The sequence below is a fragment of the Ursus americanus genome, chromosome 14 (genome assembly GCF_024610735.1).
Source record: "Ursus americanus isolate L20-20 chromosome 14, mUrsAme1.1.p, whole genome shotgun sequence".
In the NCBI taxonomy this organism is placed as follows: Eukaryota; Metazoa; Chordata; class Mammalia; order Carnivora; family Ursidae; genus Ursus; species Ursus americanus.
This window is the reverse complement of record NC_142140.1, coordinates 60,613,332-60,633,651: the sequence shown is the minus strand read 5'-3', so window position 1 is coordinate 60,633,651 and position 20,320 is coordinate 60,613,332. Positions and strand designations below refer to the sequence as shown.

The following is a 20,320-nucleotide window of genomic DNA, read 5'->3' as shown; positions in this document are numbered from 1 at the left end:
GAGCCTCCCCCTGGAGCTGTGACTTCCTGTGCCCACGGCGTGAGCCAGGGCAGGTGAGATGGAAAGAGAAAGCGGTGACCCCCTCGCCAGCACCTGGCCCATTCCGACCCTGTCCTCCCCCCTCACCAGCCCCTGTCCCATTCTGACCCTGCCCTCCCCCCTCACTGGCCCCTGTCCCATTCCGACACTGCCCTCCCCCCTCACTGGCCCCTGTCCCATTCCGACACTGCCCTCCCCCCTCACTGGCCCCTGTCCCATTCTGACCCTGCCCTCCCCCCTCACTGGCCCCTGTCCCATTCCGACACTGCCCTCTCTCTGACCCAGCAGGAAAACCCTGAGCTGTCAGAGGCAGGCGAGTCCACAGTGCAAAGTCAGCCCCAGAAGTTACGAGAGGTGAGTCACAGTTCTCTGTCCTGCGACAATGGGACGATCACAGCTTCCTTTTAATCAAAGTGGAACAAGAAAATAAAGAAAATCAGCCTGTATGCCTCCTGATGGAAGTCCCCAATACCACATACGAAGAGGTCTCAGAACAAACTCGAACCCCAACCCCATCAAATCTCTAGACCTGACCACCACTTTAGGGAACACAGAGGGAACGGGAGATCGTGTGAAATGACACCATAAAGACGTGATCGGTGAGATCCAGACCTCAGGAAGTTCTATAGGAACAAATGACTCCATTTCTTCAACAAATAAATTGCAAGGAAAGACAAAAAGAGAGGGAGGGCAGCCTATCGACTAAAGAAGACTTGAGAGACATGTAACCCGTCCAAGAGAGAGACCTTATGCAGAGTTAAATTCAGCCAGCTGTAAGCTAATAGTTTACGGTTCTATTTTATTTTTTAAAGATTTTATTTATTCATTTGACAGAGAGAGAGAGCAGAAGCAGGGCGAGCGGCAGGCAGAGGGAGAAGGAGAAGCAGGCTCCCCGTTGAGCAGGGAGCCCAACGTGGGGCTCGATCCCAGGAGCCCGAGATCATGACCTGAGCCGAAGGCAGATGCTTCACTGACAGAGCCCCCAGGCGTCCCAGTAGCCTATGGTTTTAAGTACCAACGATGAAAAACTAAAACTAGTAGTGATGATAGCAAGATAGTTGGGGATATTTGAACACTGACTGAATATCTGGTGATGTTAAGGAACTGTAATTTTTAGATGCCATGATGTTATGCTTACGCGTATAAAAAAGAGTCCTTGCGTTTTGGAGATATTGAAGACTACCGGTGAAATAAGGTATTTGGGTTTTGCCCCTAAGGTGATTTGAGGTGGAGAGGGGAGAGGTAGCTGGGATACAGATGAAATAAATGTTGGCTCTGAGCTGCTGGTGGCCAAACCTGCTGACGGGCTCGTAGGGAGGGGCTCATGATTTGGTTCTGTTTACCTTTGCGCATGTTCGGGATTTTCCACCGTAAGAAGTTATAAGCCAGCAATGAACTTTGTGGTGTGGACAACGGAACCCCCATCTGTGTCCGCTCAATCCTCACCCCCAACTTTAGACATGAAACCCTGTGTCTGCCTGAAAGAGTCAAAACGAAGTGAAAGAAGTCATAAGGTGTGCCCCAAACTTGACCTGTCATCCCCTTGCCTCCCACGAGGTTCGCGAAGAGGGAGGGAAAAAGGCTTCAGGGTTTGCCGCGAGGCTGGATTATTTTATGGGGTTTGTAAGAGAGAGACTGTTTCTGATGGTGAGTATGAGTCGGATTTCCAAAGGCCTTTGCGGATACTTGGCGACGTGCCCCGTCCTCGTTTGGATTTGTCCACAAGCAAACCCGAGACGAAGATACGAGTGCGAGAGGTTTCTTCTTCCCGCGTTGCAGGAACACCTGCAAAGGAACGGGGGCAGAAAGCAAGGACGAGCGGAAGCCAGGAAAAAGAGCGTCAGGCAGGTGACCTCTGCGGGCCGCGGGGCTCGGTTCTGCGGCCTCTGGCGCTGGCGCAGAACGTGCCCCCCGGGAGTTTTCCCACCTGCCGTGCTGGCCAAGCCGACTCCCGCCAGATAAGCTCCCTGATGGGAGATGCAGGGGTGGCGATGCGGGCTTCACCCCGCAAGCCCGCGGTGGCTTGGAGCGCCCGCAGCCCTTCCTTTAGGAAGAATTACTGTTTGCGCTCTGGTCACATAATCATGTCAAAAGACAACAGCCACAGTGTAGCTCCCCCACGTAGCCAGGCGCGACGATGCCTTTCTCGGACGGCGGGGTCTTCGCATGTGGAGTGTCTGCGGGCCTCTGGCAGAGGTGACCGGCGTGCACTTGCTGCTACCAGATGCCGCCCGCGGCCCAGAGCCTGCACTGTGCGGGGCGCCCGCTCCGGACCAGTCCCTCGGCGGAGCTGAAGCCCAAATCGCGGATCGGTCAGAAGCTTTTAGGCCTGGTTTTCTTTGGGACTGATAGCCTCTTAAGGCGGAATTTAGGTCCCAGGTTAGGGCAGTGCCGACGGCCTCTCACCTCCGTCCTGGCCTCATTTGCACGCACTGAATGAATGTGCAGGAAGTAAGTGAATGAATGAATGAACGTGGTTGTCTGAAAGGCTACGGTAAGGTTTAACGGCGTCCGGAACATACGTTCCGGGATCTTATGTTCCGAACTGCGTGGGATCATCGTGTATCCGCCTCCTCGGATCCCGTGGAAGTAAATGATTTGTAAAGTGGGTTCTGTTGTCTAGAAATGCTAAACCCCCCATCTACAGCCCTCAGGTTTGAACGTTGAAGAAACCAACTCACAGCTCTTCCTAGTCAACAAACTGTGTTTCCTTTATTCGTGTGTGTGTGTGTGTGTGTGTGTGTGTGTGTTTGCCGCTGTAAAGAACGGGCCTTGGCATTCCAGAGAAGGGTTGATTTTGTGTCCATTTTGTGTCTGGGCCGAGGCATCGGGAAGCTCACACCGGAGACAACCCTGTGCTGGGCCTTCAGGGCCCGTGCCCGCAGGGGGTTTCCCAGCGCCTCTGCTGTGCCCAGCCCCGTGCGGTTTCCACCTGTGTTTTCACACTTAATCCACACAGTAATCCCGGGAGCTTGCGTTCCCTTTCCTGAGATGAGAAGACGCAGTTGGCAGGCCAGGAGGATTCCGCAGCCGGCCTCTGGCCTCAGCACAAGTGGGGCTTCTCAGCAGCCAGGGCTCGGCCTGCGCTGCACAGATAGAAGCCTGGAGCCCCAGGGGACACCGCTGCGCCGGGGCTGGGGGGGTGAGCGGCACCCCGCTCCTTGGGCTTCTGTGGTCTGTGCTGACTCCAGGACTCCAGGTGATTTCTCTAGTTTGCATGGGACGGACGTTCCTGCTCACGGCAGTGTCCACAGTACGTCTGTGGACCTGACAGATGGTATCAAACGCCGGTACCCTGAGCCACGGCCCCCGGCTTCAGTGCCTCACCTCCCCCCCCCCCCCCCGCCCAGAGCCAGACCCCCAGCCCTCTGTGAGCCACTGGCTTCCGTCATCTGCTCCCAGAGCCGGTCTTTGAGGCAGAAGCCACGCTTTCCTGCCACATCCCCCACAGCAGGCTCATCGCCCAAGGCCCACGTGTGCTGTTAGGCTGTGAAGATGTCCAGGAACCACCAGGCAGTCGGACAAAGGAAGCTTCGGTCAAGAATTCATACTGGGAGACTTACCGAGGGAGGAACGTTTTCCCCATTCACGCATTCATTCATGCAACTCGTGTTTGAGGGGCAAGAACCGGGTATTGTTCCGGGCCTCGGGGGTACGCAATGAACAGTAGGGGGACGTATCTGTGCCCGTGGAGCCTTCACTCTTTCTTGTGGTCAACATCCCCAAATGACCGTCAGTTGTAAATAAGAGCACTTCTTGCAACACACTTAAACAGAAGAGGACTTTACTGAAAATATTTGGTAGCTTGCTGGATGTCTGGCACGGCCAGCTGGTCATGCTGGGAGGCCCCTGATCGGCACGGGGTCTGCTGTCACATAGTGGCCACTGGCCGCGTGAATCCCCGAACCGCGGCCAGGCTGAACTGAGGTGTACTTCATGCACTCAATATGCACTGAATTTCAAAGATTCAGCGTAAAAAAGAATACAATGATCTCACGGATACTTTTTAATATTGATTACATGTCGAAATAACATTTAGGATATGTGGGGTCACATCAAATATGCTGTAAAAATGATCTCACCTTTTAAAGATTTTTTTAAGTGTGGCTGTTAAACAAGTGAAAATAGTTTCTGTGGCTCGCTCTACATTTCTGTTGCACAGCACTTCTCTAGAACTGGGGAGATGATGCCCATCACGGAGCTGGGATGCTCACAGGCAGGAGGGGGTCCCCTCCGCCACTAGACCTCCATCTGGACAGCAGCTCTGGCCCTACTGCTTCTGAGAGCCTTGCCAGCCCTGCCAACAAAGGGCATCCTGCGAGGCCAATGGCCTCCTAGCTCTGTCTCCTGAGTTCAGGTCTGGTGGGTGGTCAGGTCCAACCTTCGGGCCCTGGCTGCAAAGGAGGTCAGGCAGGCAAGTCCCAGCATCTGCCTTTGGGAGGTGGGAAATCCCCCACATAGAAGAAGTGGGTTCAGAAGATGCGGGGGGCTACCCAGGAAACAAATTCCATTACATGCACCAATAGCTATCTGCAGCAGATCACGGGGTCGTGAAGTCTCCAGTCACAGGACGTGCTCACACAGTGAGAGAACCCGGTCGGGGTACACCTGCGAGGCTCAGTCGAGAGCACTGAGGTCTTGATCAGCTCAGGTCTCGATCTCAGGGTCGTGAGTTTGAGCCCCGTGTTGGGCTCCATGCTGGGCATGGAGCCTACTTTAAATTAGGTCGATCGATCGAGAGATTGATTAATCGATCGATCGATAGATAGACAGAACCTGGTCTGAAGTTCCCCATCAACCTGGAAGAACACTGCCGACAAAACGGCCTCTTCTGATACGGAGGCTGTGTGTGTCTGCGGTAACAGGGGTGTCTGGTGAGTCACGCCCATGCGTGGGCGGCCGTCGGTCTGTCACATCGGCCCCCGGTCATTCCAGCTCCCCATCTTCTCCGTGTCTCCATCTGGGCAAGCGAGCACTGAGGAGGAAAGCCTCACATCGGGACGCACAGGCACCGCCACACTAGTATCCAACATCACCCTGGCTCCCAGGCCGCCTGGCCATCCAGCCTCCTTGCTTCCCCGGCCAGCTGTCCCTACTGTTCTCTAGGTCTTCAGCTACCGCCACCGCCATCCCCACCTCGGCCACAGCCGAGCACCTGCCTCCTGCCCCACACCACCGAACCACCCGCTTGCACGTCCGCTCCTTCCCCTGGTGCCAGAGGAAGATGTCGTCTTCCTCCTGCGTAAAGCCCCCTCCACCTGAGCTGCAGGCACACCTCTCCCTCTTCCTGGGCGCCCTGCGCAGCCCGCCGCCCTCCCGTTCGCTCCTTCACGGGCTCCCCGCTGTCGGCCTCCAGCTCGTTCTCAACTCCCCCACCCTAAAAGATAGCATAGCCAAAACCCAACCACAAAAGCGTCTCCCTTGCCCCCATTTCTAGCCACTGCCAGCTGTCTTTCAGCCCCTTGATGGTCATCTTTCTCGAAAAGGCCGGCTGTGGTCAATCACTCTGCACGCTGGCTCCCACCCCCTGCAGCTCCATTATCAGCCCGCCTGTGAGGATCCGTTCCACCTTCCCCGTTGCTAAGGCTGGCAAACACCTGAGACAGGTGAGGCGGGGCAGGCTCTCCGGAGCTAGATCTGAGCGGGCTCTGAGACCCGGGTTCACGTTCCCGGCCACAGCGTGTGTGCTCTGTGAGGACAGCAGCACATCTGAGCTGAGCCTGACTTCCCCGCTGGGTTTCTCTCTGTCCCCTCGGGATCGGGGAGGCCCTGTCCCTGTCCCATGGGACTGTCAGGGTGACAGTGAGGACCCTGGAGGGCCCTGAGCATGGGTGGGCTGCTCTGCAGCCTGAAGGAAGTGTGTGGTCCCAGCAAAGAGCTCCTTTGAGAACCCAAAGGCCTTACGCTCAGCACCCTGGGAAGGCACATGGGTTCCATCGTTTTACACGTGGACCTCTTTTCTCTTTCAGAGTCAGACTTCTGGGAAGAGAAGAGACTCCTCTGAACTTTCCAGGGCAAAGACGGTGCAGTCCACTCCTCACCTTGTCCCGCGTCCCTTCCCCTCCTTCCTCGTGCCCCCGCCCCAAGCCTTCTTGGCGGCCTTACACCACCGGCCTCCTCGCGAGTTCTCACTGCTGCCTCCTCTTCCCGTCTCCGTTCGCATGCCACGGCCTCAGAGAAGCCCTCCGTGACCCCCTTAGCTAGGGTCATCTCAGGCAGCCTTTCCTGACACCCCATCGTATTTTCCTCACACGCTTGTTAGCATCTGCAGGGATCTTTTGGTCGACCCGTCTACCGACTGTCAGGCCCACTAGCACGTGAACCCTGTGCAGACACTATTTTATTTTATTTACTTGTTAGATTCCATTTATTTATTTTTGCTAGAGAGAGAGAGAGGGCACACGCAAGGGCACACAGGCGGGGTGGGGGAGGAGCAGAGGGAGCATCTCAAGCAGACTCCACGCTCAGCACACAGCCTGACACAGGGCTCGATCCCATGACCCTGAGGTCATGACCGGAGCCGAGGTCAAGAGTCAGACGCTCCACCGACTGAGTCACCCAGCTGCCCCTGTTCCTGCTCTTACGTGAGGGTTTTCTGTGGTGGCCGTTTAATAGGTTGGGGAAGTTCCTGTCTATTCCTCGTTGAGTCAGACTTTATAAAGAGTGCATGTCGAATTCCATCACATGTTTTCTCTGGGCCTTTGTGCTTCTCCCCATCCGGCCCTTAATCTGTTAATGTGGCAAATTGTACTTACTGACTTCTGGTACTAACCCAACCTTACGCCCCGGATGTATGCATCTCAGACACCATGTACTGTTTTTGTACATGTTGCCCTATCCAATTCCCTAATTTTTTAAGGTTTTCACGATTTACACTGATCTGCAGCTGTCCTTGTGCAGACTGACCTTATCAGGTCTCAGAAGTAAGACTAGGCTGATTTTATTTTATTTATTTATTTTTTATTTTATTTTTTTTAAAGATTTTATTTATTTATTTAACAGAGATAGAGACAGCCAGCAAGAGAGGGAACACAAGCAGGGGGAGTGGGAGAGGAAGAAGCAGGCTCATAGCGGAAGAGCCTGATGTGGGGCTCGATCCCATAACGCCGGGATCACGCCCTGAGCTGAAGGCAGACGCTTAACGACTGCGCCACCCAGGCGCCCCATATGCTGATTTTATAACAAGTACCCTCGGCCCCTTACTTTAGTTTGTATAAGATTAGAATCAATTGATCTTTGAAATTTGGTAAAACATATCAATAAAATCATCTGGGCCTGCGGTTTGCTTAGTAGGAAGACGTTTAACTCCAATCCCACTTGTTTAAAATAGCAATGGGATTATTTAGGCCTTCTGTTACTTCTTTTTTTGTTGTTGTTTTTTAGGATTTTATTTATTTACTCAACAGAGAGAGAGAGAACATGCATGAGCAGGGGGAGCAGAAGAGGGAGAGGGAAAAGCAGGTTCCCCGCTGAGCAGGGAACCCAGTGCAGGGCTCGATTCCAGGACCCCAGGATCACGACCTGAACTGAAGGCAGACACTCCACCAGCTGAGACCCCCAGGCATCCCTCTCTTGCTACCATTTGAATCCACGTGGTTTTGCTTCTTTTCATTCTTCATTTCATCTGTGCTTTCTCTTTTCTTTTCTTTCTTTCTTTTTTTTTTTTTAAGATTTATTTATTTTAGAGAGAGAGGGGAGGACAGGGGGAAAGGGAGAGAGAGAATACCAAGCAGACACTGAGCGCTGAGCCCCATGCAGGGCTCAATCCCACAGCCCTGAGAACATGACCTGAGCCGAAACCAGAAGTCGGACGCTCAACTGACTGAGCCGCCCAGGGATCCCAGTGCTTTCTCTTTTCTTGATCAGGTTTGCCAGAGTCTTGTTAATGTTGTCAGCACTGTTTTTTGGCCTTGTTATTTCTCTTTACTGGTTTTCTCTACTGGTTCCATTCTCTGTCTCACACTCTTGTTTCTGTTATTTTCTGATTTCTTTGGGTATATTATTTTATTACAGCTTTACTAAGATACAATTTACATACTGTACAATTGACCCGTGTAAAGTGCACATAACCCGTGGTTGTTATTCATTCACAGAGTTGTACGGCAATCGCCACGATCAATTTTAAGACATTGTCGCCTTTCTAAAAAGAATTCTGTACCCATTAGTTGTTCCTGTCCATACCCACCCTCCAACCCCATCCCTAGGCAGCAACTCATTTACTTTCTGTCTCTATGGATTCGCCTATCCTGGGCATTTCGTATAAATGGAATCGTATAATTGTGGCCTTTTGTGTCTGGCTCCTCTTTACCACCCTCTGCCAGGTATACAAATCCAAATTTAATAAGCATCAGCCTAAAGTAATTTTGAAAGATTATCCTGTTATTAATTTAATAGCATCGACTTATTCATTCAGTAGGTATCTACTGGCCCTACGATGCAGCATCATTGCATGAAGTTCTCAGAACAGAGAAGAACACCGCCATCACAAAGCTTACAGACGAGTGGAAAGAAAAAACAACACAATACTGCACGATACGTGCTGGGAAAGGAGATGTAATACACGCTGGAAATAGGAAACAGAGAAGTAAGAGTACTTTTGAGATTGAGAAAGGTTTCCTGGAGGAAATTGCTTCCTCCGCCGATGATGTGAAAGATGAATTAGTAGGAGTTCTCCAGCAGCTTCGCAGTAAAGAATGTTCTGGCCACTGCAACAGCAAAGGGAAAGACCCAGGGGTGTAAAAAGCCAAAAAACAGAACAGAAACCCTTGACCTTTTGGAGGAAGGAGAAAAGTGCCGTCAGGGGCAGAGAGTGTTCACAAGAGGCCCAGGATGAGAGGTTCAGGATGAAGCTGGAGCCCCAGGGAAGAACAGACCATCTCTGGGGGCTTCGATTATATCCTCAAACAGTTGGGGCCACTGTGAGTTTTCAGTCAAAGTGAGACAATAGCCGGTTTGCATTTTGAATGTTTCTCTGTGGCTGCAGAGAATAGATGAGGGGAGACAGGGTCAAGGCCAGTGGCCAGGGGACCCTCATGGAGGTTATGGCAGTGGCCACAGCCTTGGATCAAGAAGTGTCCACAGGAACGGAAACGAGGGAACATTTAGGCCTTGGTGATCGGTCAGCTGAAGGGGGGGGCAGCAAGGCTGAGCCTCCTCTTTCTGAGCCAGGTGAGTGGGCACCATTGCTTGTGACAGAGCAGGTCTGGGGAGGAGGCACTGAGCTTCGATCGGGCTGCTGGGAGGTGCTCCTGCGTGCTCCTCCACCCCTGGCCTCATGTGACGACTGTGTTCTTAGCCCTCTCAAGGGATGGCTGTTTCACTGACACTCCCCCTGTCTCCGAGTCGGCAGGCCTAGCCTCTGCTGTTCCCACTGTGGCTTTCCAGACGTTTCTCCTTCCCTTTCCCTGAACCCTAGGCTCTTCTGAGGTCAATGCCATCTGGTGGGTCCACGGATCACCCCTTCACTGCCAGTCCTGACGGATTAATTCACCAAAGACTTTGACTCCTGCCTCACAGCCTTCCTCCCCATCCTTCTGCAGCCCTTGTCCTTGGGGACTTCATTACCCATGGGAATGACTTACCCAGTACTTTGACTGCCTCCCGCCTCCCACCAGCCAGCCTGTGCCACATTCACGTGACACAGCCTCAGCACCATAAACAGATCACAACCGAACTCTGGATTCCAAGCCACCCACCCTGACCAGCATTTCCCATCCTCCCAGCTCGTTTGGTTTAGTGACCGCACCACACAATTCTTCAACCTCATCGAGACCCTATTATTTTTATCACTTTCCCACTACCCATCAGCTCCTTCCAGTTTTCATATCCTTCTCTACTCTCTTCACACACCCTCAACAAACTCGCAGGTCTCCGTCCTCTCCACTTACTGACCCACGCACCCAGCAATCATCCTTCTCCACATGCATCTGAGCAGCTGAACATCATCGGAAAGAAAATACCACCTAACTGGATCTACGGGCTCCATTTTCAGTTCATGACCACAAAACCACATGTCAGCCCTCGGCACAGAGACCCGTGGCCTCGCATCTGGTTCAGCCTTAGCCCACGGTGCTCGGCGCGCTCTACCAAGCTTCCGCCATCAGGGCGAGCGATGGGTGTCCAGGTTCAGGATTCAGTGCACACTTCTCAGCCCACATCCTTCTCCGCAGCATGTGGCAGCTGACCATTCCCTCCTCCTGGGCACATGTCCCCCCATCTCAGGTCCTCTCCTTTTGTCCCCTTTCTCAGCCTCTGCTACCGGTTCCTCCTCTACCTGACCTCAGATGGCTGGGAGCTCAGATGTCTGGGCTCATTTTTAGGCTTAAGAAAAAAAAATCTTATCACACTTTCTCCCTAGGAAGCCTATGCTGCTGTCTCCAAATGTGTGTCTGTAGCTTTGGCCTCTTCTCTCTCTTCTTTGCTCTCCAGGTGTGGGTATGTGTCTGCTAATTCAACATCCCTGCTTGCATGTCTAACAAACAGCTAAAAAAGAAGTCATCCAAATAGATACCCCCACACCAAAACCTGCTTTCCCTTCCGCCTTTTTCAAACCAACCCAGTTATTCCAGGAGTCATAAACCTAGGAATCATCTTTCCCATTCACCCACATTCAATCTGTCAGCAAGCCCTTCCTATTTTACTTCCAAAATGCTTCTCAAATCTGTTCCCCATCCCCTTTCCCATGCCTGCTTTACCATCCCTGCCCCGTCCTGGTTCAAGTCATCCCATCTTTTGCCTCTTCTTGTGCAGTAGGCTTCTGACTGGTCTTCCAGAAAACTCTTCTCTTCTCTATAAGCACCATGTAAATAAGACCACACCCCTCCCAAGGCTTCCACTGCAACTGAGCTAAGATCCAAACTCTCTGCTGTGCTCAGCTAGGTCCCTTGCAAGATGGCCCCTGCCTGCCTCTCCTTTGCCCCCTCTTCACTGGGCTTCGGTGGGGCCACCCCACCCATGCTGACCTTTCCTGTCTTTGGACAAGCTGACCGCTTACCTACCTCAGGGCCTTAACAGTAGCGGCTCCCTCTGACTGGAATGCTCTTCCCCTAATCCTCAAACGGCATCTCCTATTTGCAGTGCAGAGCTCAGTCCAAATACGTTCTCTAGAGAGAGGACTTCCCTGACCACCTTATCTAGTACAGACCCTTTTCATTGCATTATTCACTCACCCTACTTATTTCCATCATATCACTTATTGTAATCCAATGCTGAGTTGTTTAATCTTTGTTTAGTTTTTTACTGACTGTCCTCTCTTACTTGGTACCATTGTCATGAGAGTAGGGACCTGACCTGATTTGCCTAGTTTATTCCCAGACCTTGTCTTAAAAATCACCTTATTTATTATTTTCATTAAATATTTTATTTATTTATTTATCTTAGAGAGAGAGTACACACAAGTGGGAGGGGGAGAGGGAGAGAATCCTAAGGAGACTCCATGCTGAACGTGGAGCCTGATGCAGGGGCCGATCTTATGACCCTCAGATCATGACCTGAGTGGAAATCAAGAGTTGAATGCCTAACTGACTGAGCCACCCAGGTGCCCCCTATTTTTATTTTTTAAAGATTTATATATTTATTTTAGGCAGAGAGAGAGGGAGCAAGCAGGGGTAGGGGCAGAGGGAGAGGGAAAGAATCTCAAGCAGACTCCACACTGAGCACAGAGCCTGACACGGGGCTCGATCTCATGACCTGGAGATCGTGACCTGCGTGGAAATCCAGAGTAAGACACTCAACCAACCGAGCCACCAGGTGCCCCTAAAGCCCACCTTTAGCTTATAGCAGGTGCTCAACAAACACTTGCTAAGTAAATGAACACAAAGTTAGACAGGTGAATGTGTCAATATAAGCCTCCGGTGAAGATCTGCACAGGAGTAAAGAATTTGGAGATTATTATAAAAAATAAATCTAAATAAGAAGGTATGAGAAGGAACTTCCTTAATCTGTTAAAAGGACCTGCAAAAAAAAAAAAATCTGCGGCATTAGATTTAATAGTGAAACCTTGAAATAGTCTGTTTAAAAATGGAAGAAGACAAGGGTGCTCACTACCACATCTTCTAGGCAGCTCTGCTGGAAATCCTATCCTGCATAGTGAGGCAACAAAGAGAAACAATGTTTCAAAAGGAGGACATAGAAATGACATTATTTGGACACACATTTTATAGAAAATCAAAATAATCTATAGATAAGTGATTAGAGTTTAGTGAGGTTTCTGGATCAACATACAAATATCAATTGCTTTTTTTTTTTAAGATTTTATTTATTTATTTGAGAGAGAGAGAGAGAGAGCAAGAGAGAAAGAGAGAGAGAGAGCATGAGCAGGGAGGAGGGGAAGAGGGAGAGGGAGAAACAGGCTCCCTGATGAGCAGGGAGCCTGATGTGGGGCTTGATCCCAGGACCCCGGGATCATGACCTGGGCCAACGGCAGAGGCTTAACCGACTGAGCCACCCAGGCGCCTCTCAATTGCTTTTTAAAATAATTTTTTATATATCAGAAAGATGGAGACTATCTCATTACCCTATGTTCATCTCTGTATGTAAATGAAACAACCATTGTTTCACCACAAAACTCACTATGAGCACACTTAGTTACAAAAAGAGAGCACCCTGTAGACATACCAAGGTGTGTTATCACCATACTTAAAAATACCAGATGTAACAAGAGAATGCTACAAATATCCAAGACACAAACAAACAAACAAACAAAAAACAGGCCACCTACAATGGAACAAGACTCCACAGCATCGCCGGATGCTAGAAGACAACGGATCAATACTTTCATATTTCTGAAGAAAAATCATTTGATTTTAAACATAAAATTTTATACCCAGCTAAGCTGGCATTAAGTTATAAATGTTTAAAACTTTGACATTTTTGGACATAGAAGGACTTAGAAAATTTGCCCCATATATATTGCTCACAATTATGGGAGAATATCCTCCAGCAAAAGGAAGAATTACACTTGAGATCCAGGATGACCTAGGTGGAGCCCAGGAGAGAGGTCAAGAGGAACCCTAGAAGACTTCCCACCCGCAGGCATGGCTCAATGCAACCAGGGCCAGTGAGAGGAGTTTATACAGGCTTCAGGAAGGGAGATTTCTAAGAAAAAGGGCTTAACAGAATACAGTAAAAAGGGGGTGGGATTGGGAAGGGAAGGATATTGATTACAATCAAGATAGTGCAAGGAAAACAAGGTACAATCAGAAACTCTAGGCTGGATAAAAGTCTGTGTAAGGAACAAATACAATTATAAACCATTACAATCAACATTTACAAAGTCACAATAGTGTAAAAACTGTTTATTGCTATAACAACTATTGATATAAAAACTATTGATTGATATAAATGTAATGGTTTAATGATATTAGGAGAATAAAGGTTAGAAGGTAGCATAAAAGTTAACTCATCTGTTATAGCAAGAATATAGAGGGTCTAAGATGGCCTAAGTCAAGAAAAGGCATTAAAGTATCTTATTTAGAATAAATGGAGGCACCTACCGCAGAAACTGCTGTGAGCGGTAAAGGGGATTGGCCCGGGCAGGCAGGATTTAGGGGTGGGCGAAGCTAACACGAAGAATGTGTGTTTCAGTATAAGCCTTAGGACACTGATCATGAACTATGTGTATTGACTACTTCGATGAAATAAAAAATTTATTCTAAAAGGAGGATTTCTAGTCCAGAAAGGAGGGGTGTTTCCGGACTTTGATTGTTCCGTAGTGGAGCCAAGGAAGCTCCAGGGCCCACGAGGGCTGCGATTTCTTCTAGGAGAGGGCAAACCGAGGCGGGCCGGTAGCACTGCTGAAAACCCGCCTGAGGAGATCCCAGGAGGGGGGCCCGTTGCCGGGGACTTATTTTCTCCTCTAAATGCACAGCCATCTTCGAGCCTTCCTGTGTCCCTCTCTTCCTCAGGGAAACGGAGCCAGCTTTGGGCCTCACGCAGCCGAAGGGGCCGGGCCGCGCTCCCCGCTTGCTGTTCAGGGGAGGGTGAGGACAGGTGTTTACAGCCCTTCCTCCCCTCTGCCCTCTTCCGGCTGCCGACTTCCCGGAACTCAGAGACCGTAAGCCTTGTGAGGGCAGGAAGCGAGCGGTACTTTTCCGCGTCTTCCGCATACAGCTGCGAAGTCAGCGCCGGTGTCCTGGGTATTTGTGGAAGGAACAGATGGATCCGAGCCCCCGGGCAGCGGGGGCAGCGGGGGCCGCCCCGCACCTCTGTCCCCAACCCCAGGCACCTTTCTGGGCCGTGTTTGGAACTGTGTGTGCCAGGGTTTGCTCATGTCAACTGCCCTTACTCAGAGATCATCATCTGTGCTCGGTCCGTTCGTACTAGGAGATGCACAACATTTTGTTGATTCCAGGGATCTTTTCGCGCATTCTTTCTGTAAAGTGAATTAGCAGCACACGTGAAGTCGGCTTTGGGGGTTTACTTAAAGTGGGGCACCCCAGTACTGAGCTCGGCTCTAACAACGACTGATTCGCGGCCGCCAGCAAGCAGACATCCACCGCTCCTGTCTGCGCCCGCGCTCCCACACCACCGGCTTCAACCCCGAGGGCGAAGTCCAGCCGCTCCTTGACCTCTTCGTCATGGCGTCCGCGGGGCGTCGGCCAGCGGCGGCCCCGCCCCGGCCTCTGCCGCTCGAGACCTTCCCAAGATGGCGGCGGCGCGGCGGGGGGAGCCGCGCGCAGGGGGCGGGGTTCCGCCGCTGGGGGCGGGGCCGAGCGGCCGAGGGGTCGGGCTTGCGGGCGGGCGAGCCGAGGTGGGCAGCCCCAGCGCGCCTGCGCGGAGTGGCCCTGCGTGCAGTGAGGCAGTGGCGGGGGGAAGGCACCGGCGGGGCCGACGGGCGGGTTGAAGGAGGGAAGCGGGCGAGCGGAGTCCCAGTGCGCGCCGCGGCCGCCCGGCGCCCTCCCCTTCCGGGCGTGAGGCGCTGTGTGGAGTCGAGCCGAGCGGACCCGCGCCGGCAGCGAGGCGCTGCTCCCGCCGCCCCAGCCCGGCCTCCCCCGGCTTCTCCGGCGCTCCCGTCGCGGGGGCCCGCGTTCCTCAGCACACCCGGCTCCAGGCGCCCCCAGAGCCTGCCCCCGGCCCTCCGAAAGCCCCGGCGCCGGCCCGGGCCCTCGGCGGGAGGATGACGGAGCTGCAGTCGGCGCTGCTACTGCGAAGACAGCTGGCAGGTGAGCGCGGGCTGGCGGCGGGGCGCCAGCCGGGCCGGGCCGCAGGCAGCGGCCGCCGCCGCCAAGTCCTCCCTCCTCCCGGGCGGGCGGGCCGCTGGCGAGCCCGGGGCGCCCCTCCGGCCCGGCCCGGCACTTGGCCGGGGTCGGGAGGGTGTCGGGGGCGGGGACGCGCCCCGCAGCGGGGCCCGGCGCCCGCCCCCTCCCCCACCGCCCGGTGGGACGTTGCGGGGGAGGGGCTGCGGGTCCCGGAGGGGCGGGCCCCGGGGCTCAGGTGCGGCCGGGGAGGGGGGGGTGGGCCGCGGGACCCCGGGGGGCCGGGAGGGGCGTCTGGGCCCGCGGGCCGCGGGGGGCTGGGCCGGGGCGGGCGGGGCCGGGCGGCGGGGCCCGGGCGGGCGAGGGGAGGCGGCCCCCCGGCCGGGGAGGGGAGGCGCGCAAAACTTCTGGCCGGCCGCGCGGCGCCGCGGAGTTGGGGCGGATAACAAAAGCGCCGGCCTGGGCGGCCGCGCGGCGCGGCTGTCGGCGAGGCGGGCGGGTGCGGGACGCCGCCGGGCCTGCCTCCGCCTGGCACGGGTCCCGCCGCCCGCCCGCCCGCCTCGCCCGCCCGCCCGGGAGGGTGGACGCGGGCCGGGGAGCCGCTCGCGGCCAGCCCCGGGCTTTGTGCTCAGAGCGCCGCGGCCCCCCGCGCCGGCCTGCGGAGCCCCGAGGCTGCGGTCCCCGGGCCGGGCCTGGGGCGGCGGCCCGGGCGGCCTCCCCGGAGGTGCCTGCGTCCCCCTCCCCCATTGTCCCGGCCTCCGGCCGTTTGCGGCTTCCAGGTTGACTTTTTAGGGGGTTGGCTCCACTCCGCTAGGACTGTGCGAGCGGGGCATGCGCACTGGGGGCGGACGTGCGCGAAGTGCGCGGGGGGGGGGCGGGTTGGTGGCTTCACAATGCCGCCCCACGTGCTGCCAGATTTAAAGAGAAATGGGCCGGCGGTGCGCCCGCGGTCCGCCCGGTCCGCCCGGTCCTCACACCCGGAGCCCGAGCCCGGCCTGCAGAGCGCCAGCGCAGGGCAGTGGAGCTCTTGCTTAAATCACCTCTACGGCTTCTTGAGAAAAAGGTTGTCAGGGGCTGTTAGGGATTGTATAATTAGGTTTATTATTAGACCATGAGCAGGCAGGTTTGGACAAGTACGCGAGTTCTGCGTGCTCGTGGGGAGTGACTTCCAGTGGATGGAGAAGTTCTGCTGATGCTTGATAATCCATCACGAATAGCGAGCGTATCGGAAAAGCTGTGAAACGATAACCTTACTGCATCTTGTGTTTGCAGACGCACCTAATTTGTGTATTTTTTTTTTCGTTTATTTTGTATTGGAGGAAGGAATTAAGAGTACTTTTGTCTCGCGAAGGCTTCTTTAATATGTTTTTATTATGTGGTGAAGTATCAAACAATATTAGAATACTAAGTAATTATTAGAACAGCATTCAGCTCTTACACGGTGGGAAACATATATTGTAAAAGGTGTAAAAGAAGTTAGGCAGTTACTAGGAAAGTATGACTAATAACAGCGTTAACAGTATTTCAGAAGCAGTTTCTTACTCAGCTCTAGATTTCAATGGCCTCTCGATTCAGTTTTGCACTTTTTGACAAGATTAATCCCAAATGTTGATAAAATATTTTACAAAGTTCTTCATTCATGGTTGACTTCTTTAAGATTTTATTTTTAATTATTCTCTACACCCCACATGGGACTCAAACCCACAACCCGGAGATCAAGACTCCTGCACGCCCCACTTAGCCAGCCAGGCGCCCCAGTGGTGGACTTTTTGATAAGGCCCATTAAAACATGCTTTAAGCTTAGAGGAGAGAATGTATGGGTGTGTAATTTTTCAAGCCTCATTATGAAGTTACTTAACTGCTGATTAATTTTTCTTGCCTTCTTGGTCAGAAACAATGGACTGTTCTTAATTTCTTAAAGATTTGGTGGATATTAATTAACATGGACAAAATAGTACGCCAAGACAGTGTATTAAGTGAAATGTAAAAATATCTCCTTTCTTGGAAAGACTTGATAACACTCACTAAAATAAAGGGCCCTGTTGTGTGTTAGTAGTACATTGTTTGAGCTTTGTGGTTCTTCAGATACCATTTGAAAACAGGAAAGAATGGTAGACTGTAATCTCCTGAAATCATTTAGAGTGAACTTTGAAAGGCTTAATGATAAATGCTTTAGAAGTCCTGAAATGAATTGAGGAGACAAACATTCTAGCTGCTAGAATTTCAGAAACTTAGAACAGCAGTGGTCCATAGTGGTTAGGTTTATTGAGGCTGACCTTTTAAGGGTTTTCCTTCATTACTCATTACTGGAGGGGAGAATTTATTGTGTGTGTGTGTTTGGTTGGTACCTGGAATGAAGAACCTGGTTCCTCTCAGCGTGGGGCAGAATGGCTCCTTTGGTTGCAGTTTCTCAGACTCAGGACTCCTGACGTTTTGGGCAGATATTGTTGTGGGAGCCTGTACTAATGTTTAGCAGCATTCTTGGCGTCCACCCACCAGATGCCAGTAGTAGCACATCCCTTCAGTTGTGACAGCCAGACCCGTCTCCGCTGCCATTGTCCCCCGAGGGGTTAAAACCAACCCAGGTTGAAAAATCACTGGTTTAAGGTTGTTTGGGTAAGACCATTATGGCTGTTGTGAAACAAGTAAGAATACCTAACAGACTCACGAAATCAGATAGGCTGTGTGTTTCTTTGTGGGTATTATTAGACTCTGACTCCTTTGCGGGGTCGGCAGCGGTGCATTATGCTACACACTGAGAAATCCGACACACCAGATAGTTAAACATGATTTTAGTTTTTGAGAAGGTATTATAAGCACCGGTTAAGAATACAGAGCACAAAATGGTATAGCCTCTCCACTCCCCGAAAGAACCCCAAGTTCTTTTCTTGGAAACAACCATGGTTGATAATTTCCTGTGTGCCGTTTCAGAGAGATTCTTGTATCTCTGTTTATGTGTATGTATATTTCCTGAGGACTAGCCTGTACTGGGCACCGTGCAGACTGATTTACGTTTGTTATCTCGCTTCAGCCTCCCGATAACGGAGACCGTGGCTTCCAGAGGTCAGAGTCAGTTGCTCAGAGTCAAGCTGGAGTGAGTGAATGAGTGAGTGGGACTGCTGTGTTCAAATTGAGGGCCTTCTTACTTTGGAGACTTTGTTGCTTTTATTTATTTACTTGTTATTTTTTTATTTTATTTTTTTTTTGACTTTGTTGTTTTTAATTGTTATATTGCCTCCCAGGGAGCAGTAATTACCACAAACATGAAATAGTATTTTATAAATTTTAATATTCAGAGTTAATTTATCCAGTAATTACCAGAATGATTATGGAAATCTTAGTAAAACCTATTGTGTAAAATACTACACATTAATATCTAAGTGGTCTTCTTAAGGTAATCATAAAAAGATATTTTAGCCATTGAGCTCAAGGCCAACATTCTCCTGAATCAGGGAATTAAAGTCATAAGCTGAAAGTAGTGCTGAGCTTTTTGGTGTTGGTGGTTTAACTATGAGAAAAATTTTGGACTAGTTGGATTTGGAAATATTATTTTTTTAAATTAGGCTCCACACCCATCGTGGAGCCCATTGCGGGTCTTGAACTCATGACCCTGAGATCAAGACCTGAGCTGATATCAAGAGTCGGATGCTTAACGAACTGAGCCACCCAGACACCCCTTGGACTAGTTGGACTTACTCTCCACTCTTACCGTACTAAATTTTATGATATGACAAGCATTTATAAGGAATACGAGGAAGTTTTTGCCTTTTTTCTTTTTTTAAGATCCCTTGAGAGTTTTTTTTTTTTTTAAACATTGGTAGCATAGATTTTCAAGAGTTAGGGTCTCGTAGGCACCTGTCATTCCAGAACTAGGAAGAAGAATTTTTTAATATAATAACAGTAAAATAATTGAGCTTCTTTTACTGTAGAAATTTTGATTGTATATTTTTAAGTAATCTGGAAAATTCCCAAATCTTCATCTCCTTGATTACCCATGTAAGTAGGTTGTTGTGATGAGTTAGTTAAGTGTGTTTCTTAGACTTTGTGTGTAATGTGGGGTGGAATCACTTGGGGAAATACAGATTCCTGGTCTCATGTCCAAAGAGTCTACATATCATGATGCCCAAGAAAATCCACTTTCTCAAGGAGTGCTGTGGGTGGCTGTGAAGCTGTGCTGCTGGGGGTTCCCTGAGCTCTTTCCCTGGAGGGTTCCCTGCAGTCGCTGGTTTTGTGCCATGATGTTTCATTAGCAGCCCTGGTGTTGGTAGGATTGTCAGAGAATACGCTTAAAAGGAGGAGTAAGAAAGATTTAGTATTTCTTGGCCTTTCTAGAATATATTGGCACTCTGACATGTAATTCCATTAACAATTTTAAACAAGCAGAAATAGAATAATTGATTATTGACAGGAATTACCCTCGTGGTAGAAGATTCTGGGTGATGAACATAATGTTTTATGTATATACATATGTGTATTTCTTAAGTAGGCTCCATGCCCAGTGTGGAGCCCAGCACGGGCCTTGAACGCACAACCCCAAGATCAAGACATGAGCTGAAGTTGAGTTGGACGCTCCACCAACTGAGCCACCCCGGTGCCCCTTAATAGATTTTTTAAAAAGGTTTTTATTTATGTATTTTAGAGAGAGAGTGCACGCATGCGTGTGTGTGCACTGGAAAGCATGCCTTGGAGCGGGGTGAGGAATGGAGGGAGAGGGAGGAGGAGAGAAGCAGACTCCCCACTAGGGGGGGGTCTTGACAAAACGGTGGACCTCAGGACCCCTGAGATCATGACCTGAGCTTGACCACCTGAGCCACTCAGGCCCCCTGCCCCCCTTAAGAGATGCCGTTAAGATTCTTTTTTTTTTTTTTTTTAAAGATTAAAAAACTGTATTTAAGGAATCTCTACACCCAGCATGGGGTTCAAACTGACAGTCCCGAGATCAGGAGTCGTAGGCTCTACCAACTCAGTCAGACAGGTGCCTCTTAACTATATTAATATTCTTAATAGTTGTTAACTCACATGTAAGAAAATGTTTAAAAATATGGAAGTGGAGGGGAAGTCTAGAAGTAAATTCATATTGCATCATA

At 51.2% G+C, this 20,320-nt stretch overlaps 1 protein-coding gene across 1 annotated transcript in view; it reads left to right on the top strand.

The window, feature by feature from the left end:
- Positions 1-14,793: 14,793 nt before the first annotated feature.
- The window catches only part of UBE2G1 (ubiquitin conjugating enzyme E2 G1), a 97,465-nt gene continuing 91,938 nt past the window's right edge, over positions 14,794-20,320 (top strand). The window contains exon 1 of the mRNA XM_045804845.2: positions 14,794-15,200. Within this exon, the coding sequence (XP_045660801.1) occupies positions 15,155-15,200 (46 nt within the window). The 5' untranslated portion in view covers positions 14,794-15,154. The remainder of the gene's footprint in view (positions 15,201-20,320) is intronic.